This window comes from Orcinus orca, chromosome 1 (genome assembly GCF_937001465.1).
Source record: "Orcinus orca chromosome 1, mOrcOrc1.1, whole genome shotgun sequence".
NCBI classification, from domain to species: domain Eukaryota; kingdom Metazoa; phylum Chordata; class Mammalia; order Artiodactyla; family Delphinidae; genus Orcinus; species Orcinus orca.
The window spans coordinates 200,355,790-200,374,084 of record NC_064559.1 but is presented as its reverse complement, the minus strand read 5'-3'; the positions used below and the strand labels follow the sequence as shown (position 1 = coordinate 200,374,084).

The 18,295-nt window shown below is 55.9% G+C and overlaps 1 protein-coding gene and 1 pseudogene across 2 annotated transcripts; both read right to left on the bottom strand.

Moving 5' to 3' along the window:
* Nucleotides 1-1,253, bottom strand: LOC117202369 (anoctamin-7-like; annotated as a pseudogene).
* A 9,491-nt stretch (nt 1,254-10,744) lies between these two features.
* On the bottom strand, nt 10,745-18,067 carry CPLANE2 (ciliogenesis and planar polarity effector complex subunit 2). 2 transcript variants are annotated; one of them, XM_033433051.2, is made up of 6 exons: nt 17,600-18,067; nt 17,096-17,218; nt 15,632-15,784; nt 14,904-15,028; nt 14,468-14,604; nt 10,745-14,228 (listed from the first exon to the last, which is right to left on the bottom strand). In XM_033433051.2, exons 2-6 carry the CDS (start codon nt 17,205-17,207, stop codon nt 13,979-13,981), a joined length of 777 nt encoding a protein of 258 aa, XP_033288942.1. In that variant the 5' UTR covers nt 17,208-17,218; nt 17,600-18,067; the 3' UTR covers nt 10,745-13,978. The 2 variants fall into 2 exon arrangements, with proteins under 2 accessions (XP_033288942.1, XP_033288943.1); XM_033433052.2 differs by adding an exon at nt 16,700-16,770 and having other exon boundaries at nt 17,096-17,837.
* Between the last annotated feature and the right edge of the window lie 228 nt (nt 18,068-18,295).

The following is an 18,295-nucleotide window of genomic DNA, read 5'->3' as shown; positions in this document are numbered from 1 at the left end:
TTTCCCTCCTTACCCCCCTCTCCTCACATTCATGATGACAGAAAGGTAGGCAATGGCTTCAAGCAGGAGCAGCCGGGTCCGCTCAGCCGCCAGCCGCCAGTACTCACACAGAACTTCTGGGTGTCCGGTCGGATCTCCACCCAGTTGTTGAGCAGAGCAAACAGGGGTGCCGGTGGGAAGGCTGCCAGGAAGATGATGATGAACCTAGACTGCAGCACTGGAGTTGGGGAGTGTCAGGCCTGGGGTCACCTCCCCTGCTGGGCCAGGCCCCCAGGAACCCTGCTGGGCCTGGTACTGCTGGGCCACTGCTCACCCATCTCCAGGTATTCATCAACCTGGCCCTTGAACTCAATGAGCTCACAGTCCTCCTCCCAGCGCCGCTGCTCCTGCCTGATCTGGGTGTCCTGCAGCCCGGCCAGGTGTCTCTTCTGCCGCCAGGTCTTCAGCTTCCTGGGACCAGACAATGCCATTTCTATCCTCCCACTCCCTTAAAGATAGGCACCATGATTATTCACACCTTACAGAGGAGGAAATGGAGACTCAGAGACCTGGCCCAAGGCTCCCCAAGTTGTAAATGGTGCAACCAGAGCTCAAGTCCTGTTTGTTAGACTCCAGAGTCCAGGGCTCTTAAACTCTGTGTTTCCTACATGGCCATTCTCAGTCTCTGAAAGCCCTTCCCCAATCTAAAATGCTAATAGAAAGCCCTCCTCTTTCCTGTTCAGCATATCATTTAATCCACTCAACTCTCTTGGAGAGGTATTATTGTCCCCGTTGTACAGGTGAGCAAACTGAGGCTTAGAGAGAAGCAAAGCCAGAGCTTACAGGAGGCAGAACTAGGACTTATGTTCCAGGGTCCTGACCCCCATGGTGGGGGGTGGTTTCTGCTTTGCTCTCATAAAGGCCCCCTGCCCCAGCCTGACTAGGCCCAACCCCCAGATCATCCCCTGCGCTCACAGCACAACGAACTCCTGCACGTTGCTGACCAGCTGTTTGCCCACTGTGATGATGAAGAGCTGTTGAGCAAGCTCGAGAAGTCAGCCTCCAGGCTCACTGTGATTGGCAGACACACAGCACCTTACTCAGGGCTTAGGGGCTGGCCCCCTACTCCTTGGAGGCCCCAGAGGCAGATCCTGCCCCGCCAGACCTGAGGGTGTAATGCCCCCACCGTCCCTCAAGAGCTGGCTCTCTAAGGATACGCACGTCCTCGTTCCACATGCCAAGCAGCCTGCCGTGCTCACCAGGGTATCCCACAAACCTGTGCCCACCCCTTCTGGAGCCAGGCCACAGCTAAACTCCATGCTAAGGCTGACCTCTCTCCCTGCCCACCCACTGAGAGATAACTCTGGTGACCGGGCTGCTGGGAGGCCTTGTCCCACCGCCCCCAACTAAGCTATGTTCCCAAGGCCTGTTGGGACCATGGCCCATATCTACTGCTCAACCCATGAGAAGTCAATTGGGTATTTCTGGCCCAGGAAGAGGGAGTCATGCTGCTGGTGGGGGGAGGGGTGGTTCTTTGGGTGATTCTCCCTCCCATTCCTGCCAAATGACAATGGCAATTACACAGTAACACCACCTCCTGGGAGTCTAGCCCTTGAGGACTCCTGACCCATCCTTGTTAAAAACTGGAAGCTCCTAGAGGGAAGGCCCAGCAATGGTTCATTTCTGTGTCCCCAGCATCCAGTCCAGACTGCTCAGTGGAAAGGCGACCACAAAGATGGTGATGAAGCCAAATGTCAGCAATGGGAGGTTGAGTGAATGAATGAATGCAGGTGTTCGAGTTTCACATTTACCAAATGATGCACTGGAATATTACAGTTGAGAAAATTGAAGCCCAGGGATTTCCTTGGGGCAGCGGTTCAGACTCCATGCTCCCAATGCAGAGGGCCCAAGTTCGATCCCTGGTCAGGGAACTAGATCCCATGTGCATGCCACAACTAAGAGTTCACATGCTACAACTAAGGAGGCTGCGAGCCACAACTAAGGAGCCTGCCTGCCGCAACTAAGACCCAGCACAACCAAAATAAATAAATAAATAAATTTTTTTTTTTTAAAAATTGAAGTCCAGGGAAATCAAGGACCAACTTCAAGGTCAAGACCTTGGTAGAGACAAATCTAGAGGCTCAAGGATGCTGCCACTCTGCTGGCAAATCATCTGAGAGTCGACAGCCTTTGTGGGGGTGGGGGTGGGGGAGTCCTCACCTGCCTTTGAAGAATGCCACAAAGAAGGGAGAGGAGTAGATGGACTCCCCTGGCGGTCCAGTGGTTAAGGCTCTGCACTCCCAGTGCAGAGGACATGGGTTCTATCCCTGGTTGGGGAAGATCCAGCATGCTGTGTGGCGTGGCCAAGAAAAACAAAAAAAGAAAGGAGAGGAGTAGAAATTGACAAACTGGAAGATGAAGACTTTAAAAGTGAAGGCATCTTCATGGAGGGTCTGGGCTCTGTGCATCTCTGGGAAAAAGGCAGAGCTGGTCAGAGTTTTATTGAGTGTAAGGGGGCAGGCCCAGCCCATTGGGTCAGCTCATATGCTTCTGTCCCCAATCCACCTTCCCCTAAGGCCAACCATGCCCCCCTGGCCACCTTCATCTGAGGTTGGCTGAGCAGGCTGGGGACACCAAGGTGGGAGCTGCAGGCTCTGAGATGCAGGGAGCCCTGCCTCAGGGCTCACAGTTCCCAAGTGATGCCAGGACACCCCTGCGATCTCCTGCCCTTACTCATCCCACCTGGTGAGTTGCTCAGCCAGTGAGGTGTAGATCTGGCCCAGGAGGAGGATCAGTACCAGGTAGAGCACAGTGCTGCCGATGTCGGCAACATTACCAGCCTAGGCAGAGTGATGGCTATCACCTTGAGCCCAGCCACGTGGAGAGGCAGAAGGAACTTGAGGATGCCCCCGTTGTGCCCAGAGTCTGGAACAGTGGTCCCACCCTCCATTGCTCCACGGGGCACTCACCTGGGTCATGAGCACAGAGTTGGCCGTGTGGAACATTGCAATGCTGATGATGCCACAGTAAATGATGACAGACACCAGGAAAATCATCACCACACAGAGCTGGGGGCCAGCAGGGAGAGCTGTCAGAGCTGGAAGGCAGGTCCACCAGGGCACCAGCGCATCCTGGAGGGCACAGTCCTTCCAGAGCAAGGGCCCAATGCCCCCTCACCATGATGAGGATGGCTGCAGAGCTGGTGAGTAGGCGGGGAAGATGGGTGTGGGGTGGGAAGTAGGGCTCCTTCAGGCCTGTCACTGGGTTCTGGGCCATCTGTGGGGCCAGGGCAGCAAACTCTGGATGTGGGCACTCCTATCAGAGGGGGCAACAGAAATGTACATCCCAGGGCCCAAGGGTCTGGGTGTCATGACCCTGGGGTGGGGGAAGCCTCCTGCCTTTTCCTGTTTGCACAGGGAGCTCTGGAAATGCAGGAATGAGGTCTGATTCATTTTTGTTTCTGCAGGGCCTTTTTTCCCTAAGGCCTGGCTAAGAGCCTGTGGATGGATGGGTGGATGGGTGGGTGAGTAGACAGAGAAGTAAACAACAAATGGATGCACATGTAGGAGAGGGCTGGATAGTCTGAAGGACGGGTGGCAGTAGGTGGACAGGTGGGTGGGCAAACTAGACAGGCAAATCTCTATAAGTGAATGCACAGATGTGTGGGTACATGGGCAGATGGGTGCATGTATGGATGGATGGCTAGGCGGAGGAGGACACGAGGGTGTGGTTGGATGGATGATGGACATGAGGATGGATGGGTAGATGGATGGATGTGTGGATGAATAGATAATGTATTAGTTATTCAATAACTATTAACCGACCACATACACTCTGCAGTAGATACTGGATATGACATGATGAACAAACTGGACAAAATCTAAGTCCTAACAGAGTTTACAGTCTAGCTGGGGAGACGGACATTAGATAAATGAACACAAATATGTACTTGTGAATAACTCATATGAAGGAAAACTGGTCTTCAGGGATGGTCACTCAGAGGAAATGACATTTTAGCTAGGACCTAAAAGACAAACAGGTGCTAAGTAAGGGAAAATGAAGGGGAAGCACGGCAGGGGTTGGGGAGGAGACTGTGTGCAGAGGCAGGGCCACTCTTTGAGTCACATGAGTTGTATAATTCACTGCTCTAAGAGGTGCCGGGGGCTTTCCTGGTGGCGCAGTGGTTGAGAGTCCGCCTGCTAATGCAGGGGACACGGGTTCGAGCCCTGGTCTGGGAGGGTCCCACATGTCGCGGAGCAACTAGGCCCGTGAGCCACAACTACTGAGCCTGCGCGTCTGGAGTCTGTGCTCTGCAACAAGAGAGGCCGCGATAGTGAGAGGCCTGTGCACCGCGATGAAGAGTGGCCCCTGCTTGCCACAGCTAGAGAAAGCCCTCGCACAGAAACAAAGATGCAACACAGCCCAAAATAAATAAATTAATAAACTCCTACCCCCAACATCTTCTTAAAAAAAAAAAAAGAGGTGCCGTTCACAACGACTTCGTTACTTCAGTTTTTCCTTCCTGCTTTTTCAGTCCTCCAGAACCTATTTAACCAATCAATACCTTATATTAAATCCTCTCTGTTGAAATAACTAGTCTCGTTTCTATCTTCTTGTCAACCCTAACTGTTGGATGGATTACATTATGGATATCTGGACAGATGGATAGGTGGAGAGAGAGATTTGTGGTTCACAGATTCACCCATCAAATGTTTAATGAGCACTTTCCATATGCTAGGGACTGTTCTGGGCCCTAGGGAGACAGCAACATCACACACAAGGTCTCTGGAGCTCACATCCTAGTGGCAGAGGACAGACAAAAAACAATAAACAAGAAAATGTAGTGATAAATGCTGTGATGAGATTAAAACAGTGATAGGGAGCCTCTGCAGATTGGGTGATCAAGGAAGGCCTCTTTATTTTTATTTATTTATTTATTTTGACCACCCCCTCGCAGCTTCTGGGGTTTTAGTTCCCTGACCAGGGATTGAACCCAGGCCCTTGGCAGTGAGAGTGCAGAGTCCTAACCACTGGCCATCAGGGAATTCCCAAGAAAGTCCTCTTTAAAAGGGTGACATTTAAGTCAAGATATGAATGACAAAAAGCAGGCCATATAAAGTCTGGAAGAAGATTCTAGCAGAGAACAGCCAGTGCCAAGGCCCTGGGGTGGAAATAACCCTGTTCTATTCAAGAAACAGCAGGGAGCCAGTGGAGGCAGTGGAGGAGAACTAGGCAGAAGCCAGATCACACAGGGTTGTGGGCTGCTGTGAGGGGCTTAGATAGTTTTCCAAGTGCATATGAGAACCCACTAGAACGCTTTGAGTAGGATAATTCAGGATGTGATTCGTATCTGCAAAAGATTGCCCCAGGGGCTTCCCTGGTGGTGCAGTGGTTGAGAGTCCGCCTGCCAATGCAGGGGACACGGGTTCGTGCCCCGGTCCAGGAAGATCCCACATGCCGCGGAGCGGCTGGGCCCGTGAGTCATGGCCGCTGAGCCTGCGCGTCTGGAGCCTGTGCTCCACAGCGGGAGAGCCCACAGCAGTGAGGGGCCTGCGTACAGAAAGAAAAAAAAAAAAAAAAGATTGCCCTGGCAGCTGGGAATGGATTGAATGGGGGCAAACATAAGAGCAGAGAGATATATTGGGAGGCTACTGCAGGGGTTCAGGTAAGAGAGAATTGTGGTTTGGACTGGGGCTAGGGGATGGGGAAAGTGAGGGTAGCAGTGGAGACGGAGAAAAGCAAACAGATTCAGGATCAATGATTAGATGTTTGGATGGACAGGTGGATGGCTAGATGGGTAGGTGAGTGGAACGCTTCTCTCCTTCTTCCCTGTTTCAGGAAGAGTTTCTCTTTGAGCCTCTAAATGCCTCTAGTATTTAACTTCACCAAACCTTATATCATCCTGATGTCAGGGGAGGGTGGGAAAGTGACCCAGGAAAATTGTAGGGAAGAGTCAGATCTGGATCCCGGGATGCTGGACTCCAGAGTCCGAGCTGTTCCCAGCATGCCTTATGGCCTCTGAGAACTGCAGGAAGCAGAGTTCTGGGCCTGGAGGGCTGAGCTGGGCGTCACTTCCTCTTCCTGGAAGTCACTGCAGTCCCAGTGGTGGGCCAAGGTGGTACTCTTGTGCTTCCAGTGCTCCAGGAAGGCTGTGGCCCAGAAGCACATGAGGATGCTAAAGAACACAGTTCCCAGATGGTCAAAGAGATAGCCCAGCTGCAGAGGAGGGAGAGAGGGCGCACTGCAGAGGGCACACTGCCTTCCCAGCAGCTAGGCCCAAGGTGCTGGGTCCCAAACACCTACCCATTCCCTTGCTCTCTTCCCTGGCTCACCTTGGCCACGGGGCAGATCTCGGAAATATTCCATGTGGCACAAGTATCACAGAGTGAGCACACGAGGAAGGAACTCCTGCTCGCACAGATCTCCTCCCTATGAGCAAGGGGTACCCCATCCTGGGAGGGTCTATCCTCAACCAGCCAGCTGACCCAGCCCATGCAGCTCATCCCCCCAGCACTCCCAGTCATCACGCTGGTACATTTGTGCCCATGGTAACTAGGCCACAGGTAAAGACCAGGGTACCCACAAGAGCAGCAACCAGGCTGTGTAGGTGACAGAATGTGGGGGGACGGAATGCTCATGAGCCTCCATCTCTGTACTCAACCCCAGCTCCCAGTCCTCACCCCCAACACCAGATGCACCAACCAAAGCAGATAGCTTCCTTGTCCCCAAAGTCCTCCTGTATGTGGTGCAGGGGCTGGTACTTTTGCCAGCAATCCCAGCAGGCCCAGTATGAATACAGCAATTGTGGAGGGTTGAGGTCTGCACCAGGCACCTGGTACCCGGGCAGATCACAGGGGCCCTAGGGAGAGGAAAGGCGGGAGGGCTGCAGGGAAGTCCCAGAATTTTCTCCTGATGCCCCTGCAGTGGAAGAAAGCTGGGTTTGTGTCATCTCTACCTCACGCAGTGGGAAGGCTGCAGTGTAGACTCCCTCGGTCAGCAGACGGGCCATGACCATCTCTGCACGTTTCTCTTTCCCATAGATTGTTCGGGCCAGGATCTCTGCCACCTGCCAGAAAGAATTCTGGCATCAACTCCGCCCCCGTAAGGTCCCAGCTGGACTCTCCCCAGGCAGTCGTCTCACCACTTGGTGCCTCTGGGTGCTGGAGAAGTAGGAGTCATGGGAAGCCCTGCCCAGGAATCTGTGAGCAGAGCAGGGGTCAGAAGCTGAACCCTCTGCCGAATGCGAGACCTAACACGATGGGAGGGCAGTCTCTAGGCTGGGGACACAGGGATAAAACGTGCCAGCTGGACTTCCCTGGTGGCACAGTGGTTAAGAACCCACCTGCCAAATGCACGGGACACGGGTTGGATCCCTGGCCGGGGAAGATCCCACGTGCCATGGAGCAACTAAGCCCGTGCGCCACAACTACTCAGCCTGCGCTCTAGAGCCCGCGAATCACATCTACTGAGCCCGCGAGCCACAACTACTGAACCCCGCGCGCCTAGAGCCCGTGCTCCGCAACAAAAGACGCCACCGCAACGAGAAGCCCGCGCACCGCAACGGAGAGTAGCCCCCGCTGGCGGCTGCTAGAGAAAGCCCGCGTGCAGCAACGAAGACCCAGCGCAGCCAAAAATAAATAAGTAAAATAAATTCATTAAAAAAAAATGTGCCAGCTGCTAAAACCAGAGAGCCCTTCTCTCCACAAAGCTCAGCCTGGGCTGGGTGTTTTGCAGCCAGGTGAGCATCTGAGGGGCATTGAACGGGTGGGAATCAGGGACGGGGAGCCGCTCGGGCACGGCCTGAACCCCAGGCTGCGGAAAGGACAAGCCTGAGACCTAAAGTGAGTTAAGCAGGAGTTGCCTCACTGGTAAAGCAAGGAGGAGCAATGGAGCCTCGATGTGGCTAAGCCTGCGGCTGGCGCCCCTCCCCTCTGCGGGAGGCCCCGCCCACCCGAGACAAGTCCAGCTTGGAGCGGCGGAAAGTCCAGTGGCTTATTGGGCATGTGTTGCTGCAGAGGTTGCAGCAGGCGAAGGCGCCGCAGTAGCTCCCCCCACCCCCCCGTCCGAGTCCGGGTTACGTCGGGCCTGCAGGACTAGGGCAGGGTCACCGGTACCTGGGAAGACTCCGCCCCCGGGCTGACCTCGCCCCGGCTCGTCCCTCCCACCTACAGCTGCACAAGCTGGCTCAGTTCCTCTGCCAGCAGCTCCCAGGGCGCACAGCTTGGCGAAGTACACGGCGAGGGCGCGGCGCTTGGCGAGACACTACTCCCTGGGGGGCCGGGGTCTCCGGATGGGCCAGAGCCCGGAGCCCCACCTCTCATGATCCCGCCTGGGAGTGACAGTTCCCGTTCTGCGCGCGCGGGCCCTTGGCCACCTTCAAAAGCGCTTTGATTTGCGTTTCCTCGTTTGAAATTCAAACGAGGGGGGAACTAGCACCCTCATTTTACAAACGTGGAGACAGACGCAGACGCTGAGTAGGCCGGAGTCATAGAGTAGCGGCTGCTGGTTCCCATTTATTGAGCACCTCCAATGAGCAGGCCCTGGGCTGAGTGCTTTGCACGCTCGCCAGTTTAATCATCACAGCCCCTCTATGGGCTGACGCTACGGTAAAGCCCATTTTACAGATGAGGTACTGAAGTCGCTTGCGCAGGTCACAAGGCTCGTTAGGGAAGCCCGCGCTCGGCCTCGGGGACTGAGCCCCCGCAGCCCGACCGCGCCGCGCTCACTTCCTCCAGGAGCAGCCCGACCGCGCTCAGGTTCCTCTGGAACTTATCGCGCCAGCTCCGCTGCAGGAGTCGCTGTCACCACGCCCGCCGCGGGGGTCGCAGCTTCTCCTCCCTCACGAGCAGGAAGTCTGTCCCATCGCGGGGGCAGAAGGGCAGTTAGGAACGGTCTGCCCCACCCTACCCCACTTCCACCCTGGGTGGGGAGTTGGGGGCTGGGTTTATCAGTCCCACTAAGGCCCAAATTAAAGGAAATAGTTCGTGGGACTTCCCTAGCGGTCAGTGGTTAAGACTCCGAGCTCCCAATGAGGGGGCGCGGGTTCGATACCGCATGTCGCAACTAAAGATCCCGCAGGAGACAACGAAGGTCCGCGTGTCACAACTAAGACCCGGCACAGCCAAATAAATAAATTAAAAAAAAAAAAAAAGGAAAGTTCGCGCCACAGCAAGAGCGACTGGGCTTAGCTCAAAGGAGGAACTGCCCATTGCAAGAAAAGGACCAGAGATGCCACGGGATTCCTCGCGGAGGTAAGACCTCTCTTTCCTCCCTGTAAGAGAGGGACTGTGGGTGGGCTACTCTGGCTGCCAGAGTGAAGCGGTGAAGTGGGGGTAAGAGTCCTGTCTGGCCCCAGTCTCACCGATTTCGGTTTTCCAGTCGCGGAAAATGTTGCCTCCGGAGTCTGGGACACAAATGCTGCAGCGGGACGCGCAGAGACGGTCGTCCTCCGGTCCTTGTCCTCGGCACCATCGCCGTCCTGGGCGCAACAGGACCGGAGTGCGGGTGAGAGGACCCCGGCGCAGGTGCAGGTGCCAGGAACTTCTCCACCAGCCCAGCTGGGCCGCCCCTCCTTCCGCCCACCCGCCCGCCCACCGCTGGCTAAATATTAAGCGCAACAGTGGAGGCGCTGTCGGCGCGATCTGCGACCCTTCTCCCTCTTCTCCACTCGCTCTCAGCCCCAGAAACACCACCACTACCATAAGTAACAACAGCGACAAAGACAGTAGCCAACATTTGCTGGGCCCTTAATTCAGTGCCTGGCCCAGTGCTAAATATTTTACACGCATTTACTTGTTACAACTCAGAAGAAGTGAGCGGGTGCTCTTGTTCTCTCCATTTTATAGATGACACAAAGGAATTACAGTGACCAACCCAAGGTCACAGCTCTTCACCTTCCTTCTGGACCACGGCCCCAAGCCTCAGTCGGTCCCCTTTGCTCCCAGGAAACACCCCTTCTTTCTAGAATAGAATTGAACACCAACTCTCCCCACTTCACCTTGCCCCCATTGACCCAGCCTCTAGGTCTGAGGTCACAGGGAGGGAGGGGCCCCCCCACCCCCCTACTCCCAGCTTGGGCCTCTGGGGATTTGCCTCCACACAGCTCTGACTTGTCTTGGGCCCTGAGCCCCATGCCACCCTCTGGGCACTGCTCCCCCAAGTCTGTTTCATGGCACGGGGTGGAGGCCGGGGGTGGTGTCATGGCTGGCACCAGGCTGCCCTGGGAGTAAGGAGATCCAGGGCAGCACCAGGGAGTCCCACCCCCATTCCGGACTCACCCAAGGCTCTGGAGGCCTGCCCAGCAGCCTTTGCAGATCTGGCTCCTGCATCCCCTTCCTCATCCTGGAAGCAGGCAACTTGCCTGGGGTTCTCCTTGTTGTCCACAAGGCCGGGCTTGGCTGGTGGCTGGCAGCAGGCAGGAGCTTCACTTACCAGCTCACTGTGGCCTGGGAAGGATGGGGGAAGGAGAAAAAGAGGAGAGGGAGGAGGGAGCCAGGCACCAGTACGGTATTTTCCCTCCTACAGGGCAGCCCCAGGCTTCTGGTTGGAAAAGCAAGACCAGGTGGGATCATGTGAGGGGCTGCACCCAGAAGACGCCATTGGGGGATGAGGGGAAGGGACAGTCCAGGGGAGAGGGGTACGGAAGGCTAAGGGCATCAGGGCTGCTCCATGGCTCTGCAACCTTGGAGAAACGCCTGACCCTCTCTGGCCTCAGCCTCCCTATCTTAGTCCATTGGACGGCTATAACAAAAAACCACAAACCGGGTAGCTTATGAACAACAGAAATTTATTTCTCGTGGCTCTGGAGGCTGGGAGTCCAAGATCATCATCACAGCCCAGTTCTGGAGAGGGCCCTCTTCCTTGTTCGCAGCCAGCACTTTTTCTCTGTGTCCTCAGATGGTGGAAGGGGCTAGGCAGCTCTGTGGGGTCCCTCTTATTAGAGCACTAATCCCATTCATGAGGGCTCTGTCCTCATGACCAAATCTGCTCCCAAAGGCCCCTAATACCATCACACTGTGGACTAGGATTTCAGTGTATGCATCTTGGGGGGACACAACCATTTGGTGCATAGCACTCCCCCTCTGTAGGAAAGGGGCTTGGGGAGGGAAGAAGAGGGGTCTGGGATGTCCTGACAAACAGCACCAGGGCTGGGCTGCAGCACATACACACCCCCACCCCTGGAGAAGCTAGTCCCTCCTCCCTCCAGCTTCCCTCTAGAGCCCTGAAGTCTGTGGGCTCCAGGGCCCGGAGGAGCAAACATGGCTACCCTCTTCCCAAGGATCCCCTCTAAGTCAGGGCTCACCCCTGAACCAGCCTGCGGGCACAGTCACCACCCCTTCCCTCCAGGTAGCCTCAGGGCCCACAAAGGGAGCAGCAGGGTATTTGCCTTTGAGCTGGCGTAAGGCTTAACCTAACGGTGGAATTTCTGGCACCAAAATGGGGAGAAGGCAACTCCCCGACTTCCGGTGGCCTCCGGACAGGCCACAGGATGGCCTCTGTCTCCAAGGCCCTGAGAGAGGAACTTTATCTGGAGTCTGGACCCTCTCCTGTGCAGGACCTACCACGTGATTGGTGGTGTCCAGTGGAAAACTATTGAAAAATTATTAAGGATTTCAAGATGGCAACAGCAGAGCATTAGACCAGGTGTGGGCCCCCCAGTGCAGAGCCCTGTGGACTGCTCAGGTGCCAGGCCCACAAAGCCGGCCTGAGTCCGTGTGTGTGTGTGCACACACATTCTCTTCTCGTTTGCTCTCCACGACCCTGCCCAGAGTCCACTCTGTGGGGACAGCCACCAGCTATTAGGAGAATTATGGCTCTGCAGCTCCCTCCTCCCTCGTGCTTCCAGTTCTCTGTACTTCGGTGGAGGCCTCTAAGGGGATAGCCTATGAAATACTAAAGTGGCACTGGGCCTGGGCTCTGAGGGGCTGAGAAGGCAGCGCTGGGACGGCAGGTGGCCGGCTCCAAGTCTTAGCACCGTTGTGGTCCCCACTTTGTTCTTACTCAGGGAGAAGGGAATTGCTTACCTCCTGGTTTGGGGTGAAAGTGTGTGAGGGGTCGATTCTCTGACTGGAGCAGTGCTAACCAGTGACAACTAGCGCCCTGCTCTGCTGTGGGGAGGATCTAGGTTACTTCTCCACAGCAGCCTCTGGCTCTTGGCTGAGCTGGTGCCCAAGAAGGATGCTGACGCTTTAAGGCCTGAGATAACTGGCTGGGATGTGGGGTAGCTGGTGCCCACAACACACACGGGTATCCATAGCTGGAAGGCCACATTCCAGCCCAGAGGCCACCTTTGCTGGGTCCTGCCTTGCTCTGCCTGGTGGGTGAGGTCTACTGGAGCTAAGACCAGAGGGAAATGGGCCAAAGCAGAGCTGAAGGCGGCGGTGGGACACTCTGCGGCGCGGGAGCAGGAGTCGGCTGGTGGGCTGTGCAGGCTGTGAGGCCTGGGTCCTGCCCAGCAACATTCCTCCTCTGGGACAAGGGCTAAGCTCAGGTCTCAGCTCTGAACCTGAGTTGGGGGTAAGAAGGTGCTAAAATCAATGCTTTAGGCCCTGGAAAGGTTGACAAACCTACAGGCAGTGCACAGGGTGGACAGACTGACAAGCAGTGCCATGCAGGCCATCAGTAAGCCTGGAGCGTAAGCCAGGGAGAGCATGCAGGAGCCTCCTGTGTGTGCCAGGAGGGAGACGCGGGGCAGCATTTTAGGGCAAGTACTGGTGTGTGTGGGCACATGATCATGCGTGTGAGTGTGGAGTGTTCAGAGCTGCTTTCTCGAGAGGGGGCTCTGAGGGTCGGCTGGCTGACCTGGGCATCCAGGGCCCTTCCAGCTGGGTCAGACTCAGGCCGGCTCTCTGCCCAGGGGTCCATCTATGGGGCTGGAGAGGGTGTCACCGGGGAGGGAAAGAAAGTATAAAGGCCGATTTTGTAGGCACCTGCCCGCAGGTGCCTACAACTCTAGCCCGCATTCACTAGTGTCTGGCTGATGGGGCAAGGGCACAAGGTCACTCACCTTCCTGCTCCTGTCCTTGCTGGCCTCCTGCCAGCTCACGCCCTGACCCCCCCACCTGGCCCAGTCCCTGCCCAGTGATACTTTCTGGTTCCCCCAGGCTGGCAGGGCCCCTGTCCTAAGCATAGCTTGACAGCTTCATGGTCAAACAAAGGAATTCCAGAGTGAGGTGCTTGCCTCCTGGACACACAGGTGGACTACATTTCCCAACTTCCCCTGCTGCTCTGTGTGACCATGTGACTAGGTGCTGGCCAATGGAATGTGGGCAGAAATGAGGCACACTGTCCTAGGCCAAGTCCATAGAAACCTGCTGGGGGACCTTCCACCTGCACTCATCCCGTCTGCTGACTGGATGTTGATGCCCCAGGACAAACTGGGAAGAAACTCATTTAAGATGTCAGAGGCTGGGTCTCTGAATCAGTGTATAGAGCAGAGCCTCCCCACCCACCTTCACTTCCACCTGAGGTGAGACATAGAAAGAAAAAAACTTCTATTAAGTTAAGCCACTGAGAGTTCAGGGTTTACCTGGTACAGCAGATGGTGTTACCTCAACTAACACGTACAGGCTCTGACTGAAGTCACTTGAGGTCCAGGGCCCAGCTGAGGCACCCCTTCTCCCCAGTCACACTCCATGGTTGCTGCAGAAGGGGGAAGGGCAGGGGGAGGCTGGGGAGACGCTTGAGCCCTCAGGCCTTGCGCATACAGTTCCTCTGTTTCCAGAAACCCAGACTCCTAGGGCAGAAGGAGGAGGCCAGTGGACAGCCAGATGCCCTCAGATGGCTGCCCTACCGAGCCTTGTGCCCCACTTCACTGCCAAGAATTCCACAAGGAAAGTGCTCTGGGGCTGGGAGCCTTCTCAGGCCACCATTCTCCCTGACTAGGACCCTCTGGCCAGCCCTCGGGATGAGATCAATATTCCTGTCCCAGCCTTCGGCCCTGGGTCCTGCTCTGGGTCAACTGAGGGTGGGGAGTGCCCACTCATCATGCCACCACCCCTCAGCTGGGGGGGTCCTCTGAGGGGCTGGGGAGCAGGCCAGCTGCCACCTGGTCCTGGTGCCACAACTGCTCTGCCAGGCCGTTGAGCACATGGGCAATGTCGGCCAGCCCAGCCCGCCCATCCAGCGTGTGTCCATCTGCCAGCCGTCGTCCTGGCACACTCTTCACCCGCAGGAGGGGCAGCTCCCAGGCCTGCCGGAAGGCTGTGAGGTCACGCTCAGGCACGTCCGTGTGCATATACTGGTCAAATCTGGAGGAGGGTCAAGGAGCCTGGCCGGGCACCTCTGCTTACCACTCCATCAAACCCAGCCTTCTCCCTCCTCCCTTGCCCCCAACACCCAGGGTCTGGGGGAGGCCCTGTTGCAGCCTTTAAGATAAAGCCCATGGGGCTGGACCCCATAGCTGGGCAGAGGCAGGCTGCCTGACACCCTTGCTCCGTGGCTTGCCAAGTGTGGCCTCTGACAGTCCTAGGGGCCACCCAAAGGATACTTGGAGCCGATGACCATCCTGACCGCACCAGGGGCCTCGCCTGCTACTCGGGCCAGCTGTCCAGGGAGGTCTTCAAAGGAGGCCCGGTCAGTGAAGGAGAAGAGGAAGAGGAAAGCATCTGTTTTCTCCTGGCAAGCCTGGGGATAGAGGCTGATGAGCGGCTCACACGAGGCTTGTAACCGGAGCCTATCGGCTGCAGGGCCCTGAGAAGTCTCAGCACCATCCGTCCTTTCACAGACCGGGAAACTGCGGCCCAGAGCAGGGAGCGGCTGGTCCCAGGGCAGAGGTCTCCCCGCCCAGGCAGCGTCCTCAGTCCATTCACGCCCGCTTCTGGCTCCTGCAGACCAGGCAGGCCAGGCTCAGACGCCTGTACTCAGAAGCCCACCTCAGGCAACCAGCCCCTCCTGGACCCACCCAGGCCCACCTTCCTGCTCACCGGCAGCATGTGATCAAACTTTTTGAGCGCAGACTCCCCGCAGTCCCAGAACTCAAAGCGGAACATGACAACACGGTCGCTGGCCTGCAGCTTGGCCGGCCAAAATACCACGGTGGTCTGGATGCCTGGGGAGGCCGGGGTCAGTCACTCAGCATGGGGGAGGCAGAGGTGGAGAGGAGTAGGGGGCCCAGAAGGAACAGGAAGAGGAGATATGTCCCTACCTTAATGGGTCCTCAGTCTGATGGGGAAGGCATAGTCCCTGACGTGGGAGAATTCTCAGTCCGATGGGGGAAACTGACCTGCCCCAGAGGAGCCTCCAGTCTACCAGGGAGAGGCGGCCCTAGCCCTAGCCATGACAAAGTAGTTTCCTCTTGTGCACTGGGGAAGCCAAAGGTCCCGGAATACTCTCAGATATTGCAACATGATGGTCAATCAGCATCCAGTAGAAGGAAACAAGAAAGGAAGATCGGTGTTTTCTGAGCACCTACCCTGTGCCAGCTCAGTGTTAGGCATGTTACCACCACTATCGCTAGTACCAACCCCACCACAACCCCAAGGGGTTGGTACTATTATCCCTTTTGGACAAAGGAGCGAATGTAGGCTCAGAGAGGTGAAGTGACTTTCCAAGGTTGCAGAGTAAATGGTAAGGCTGGTTACAAATCCCAGCTTATGTGGTCCAGGGCAAGTCTTTTCTCCACCCCAGGGAAGGCCTCCTAGGAGGGACTCACCAGTGGTCTCGTGGTGCACCACGGGCACCTCCAGGCCAGCCAGCTTGGCCACCAGCGCTGTCTTGCCCACACCACTCTTCCCAGACACAAAGATCTTGTAGCGGGCGGTGTCAATGGCCACGGGCGGGGAAAGCACTGGTCGCTCGAGCAGCCCTGGGGCAAGGAGGGATCCAGGTGGGGTCAGGGAGTCAACGTGCACTTGCCCCGTCATACCTTGGGTGTACAACCTCATCTCTCAGGGCTTCTTCAGTGCCAACCAACCATTCCCCATACAGCACTCATGACAGAGGCCTGGGATACAAGCAGCATCCCCGGAGGAGAAGCTCTGCTGGGAACACCTGTGCTCTGTGAACTGGGCCAGTGCCTACTCCAAATAACACCATTTTTCAAAAAAGTTTGATGCATGAGATGATTTTTATTATTTTATTTTATTTTTTGCCGCACCACACGGCTTGCGGGATCTTAGTTCCCCAACCAGGGATCAAACCCAGGACCCGGCAGTGAAAGCACTGAGTCCTAACCACTGAACAACCAGGGAATTCCCTGAGATGGTTTTTATTAATACTATCACATATCCTAGATTTCCCACAGGTAAAAGAAAGGTTTTTCCTAATTCTCTCCTCAGTGAAGAAATATCAGCAAAAGTATTCTTAATTAATATAAACTCCTTAGAACCAATACAGTGAGATATTTAAGAATGTTTATTTATTTATTCTTTTTTTTTTTTGATCCCACCTTGCAGCGTGTGGGATCTTAGTTCCCTGACCAGAGACTGAACCCAGGCCCACAGAAGTGAAAGCGCCGAGTCCTAACCACTGGACCGCCCTGAATGTTTTTAATTTAAAGCTTGCAAAAAATAAAGTCTACACTATGATCCACCTACAGGTGTAGGACCTGAAAGTCCTAAATTGTGGGTTGCCTGTCACTCTCTGGTCTTAAGCCTTCTGCTGTTTTGTCTCTCCCGGCCAGAGCTGGACTCCTGCAGCCGATGCCAGGCCCCTCTGCTGGCCTGTCAGCTGACCTTGCCTGCGTGAGTTAGCTTCATCCTGGGGAACATGAGTGTCTTACCCTGGAGACAGCAGGACATGGAAGAGGCTTGTCTCTACTCACTAGGGGATCTTGGACAAGTCTGCAACGTGCTGTTGAGAAGGTTAAATTGGAGTCCATTGTATAAAGTGCCCAGCAGAGGGCCTGCCACCAGCTGAGGCCTCAATCAACAGCCTCTCTGGTGACAGTGGTTCCTGGCAGGGTTTTGGCTGTTTCCATGGCTCTGATGACAGAATTAACGCTAAGGAGGTTTGGGGGTGGGGACCCCAGGATAGGGCTTCTGGGGTCCCCAAGGTTGAGAAGTGCAGTGGAGAAGGCCCTCACTGCCCTGCTTCTCTGCTCCACGCCCCCCACCACAGGGGACACTGTTCTCCCCAGGGAGTGGCAGGTGACAGGCTGGGGGAGGGGGGCACTTACCAAACACCCGCCGGCGGTTCTTGCGCAGGATACAGGCCAGGTACTCCTTGCCCTCGGCGCTCTCGTGCCAGTCTGGGACAATCACTGAGCCTGGGGCAGGTAGTCTGGCCATGGCTGGGCAACCTGACGGGGAGGGGAGATGGTAGAAAGCTGAGAGTAGGGGATGGGAGAGGGTAACTGTTCTAAGCTGTACCTGTGAGGCCTCTTAACCTGCCCTCAGACTCTCCCCTGGAGCCCCAGCTCCCTCCTTGGAGGATGGAGCAACTATGGAGCCCCACCCTCCTCATTATTACGACTAACATTTTTGGAATCCAAGCTCCCTTTCAACATCCTGAGGTGGTACACACGCCCGTCCCCCTCTTATCACCCAGAAGGTGCAAAACCATAGTCCTTTCTCCTCCGTATTGCTCCCTGGGGGACAGCCATCCCATTATTGCCCCAGAGGGCATTTACACAGTCCCTAGCTCCCTTGTCACCTCCGGGGGGTGGGGGAGTCACACAGACCTGCTTCTCCTCTGCCTCCTGGATCCTGACTCCCAAGCCCACCCAGCCTTCACCATCAGCAGTCCCCGCGGGCGCATGGGCCCGGGTGGAGACCGCCCCTTTAAAAGCCCGCCCAGCGCTCCCGCCGCCCAGCCAGCCGAGCCAGCTTCCGCCCTGCTTGCGTCCAGCTTCGGCTCAAGCCGCCAGCCCAGGCGCCGGTGCTTGAGGCGCATGTGCGGAGGCTGTTGTCATGGAGACGCGGGGGGCGGGGTTAGGCTGCCGGGTTTCACGTAGGTCCTATGTGTGCAGCCACCCCGGCTCAGAGACACCCTGGACAGGGACTTGCCCTCTGGGCCGTGGATCCTCTTCACTTTGCTCAGTCCCAGCCTCAGTCTTTCCTCCAAAACTTGATCAAATCCCCCTTCTCCAGGAGCCTTCCCTGCCTCTTTGCTCCTCAGTTTCCTCTTCCATAAAGTGGAGGTAAAATACTACTACCTCCTAGGGTTCTTTACAACACTGCCTGGTCCATAGCAGTGCTCAGTAAGTTTGCTTATTATTGTTGTTGCTTATTCCTGCTCGGCAGGAACTCGATATGAATTAAACACCACTGGCTTCACAGATGGGGAAAAAGCTGCTGAGAGATGTCAACGGACTTGCTCAAGGTCTTAAAAATGAGTCAGAGGCTCTCCAGTCACTCATTTATTGATTGATGTCACT

Excerpts from the sequence above, each read along its gene's own strand:
- CPLANE2 (XM_033433051.2), bottom strand. The coding sequence starts at position 17,207 with ATGGCCAGACTACCTGCCCCAGGCTCAGTGATTGTCCCAGACTGGCAC. Across the intron at positions 15,029-15,631 it reads GGTGCACCACGAGACCACTG|GCATCCAGACCACCGTGGTA; the intron begins GTGAGTCCCTCC and ends CGGCCTCCCCAG. Across the intron at positions 14,605-14,903 it reads AGTTTGATCACATGCTGCCG|GCTTGCCAGGAGAAAACAGA; the intron begins GTGAGCAGGAAG and ends CTCTATCCCCAG.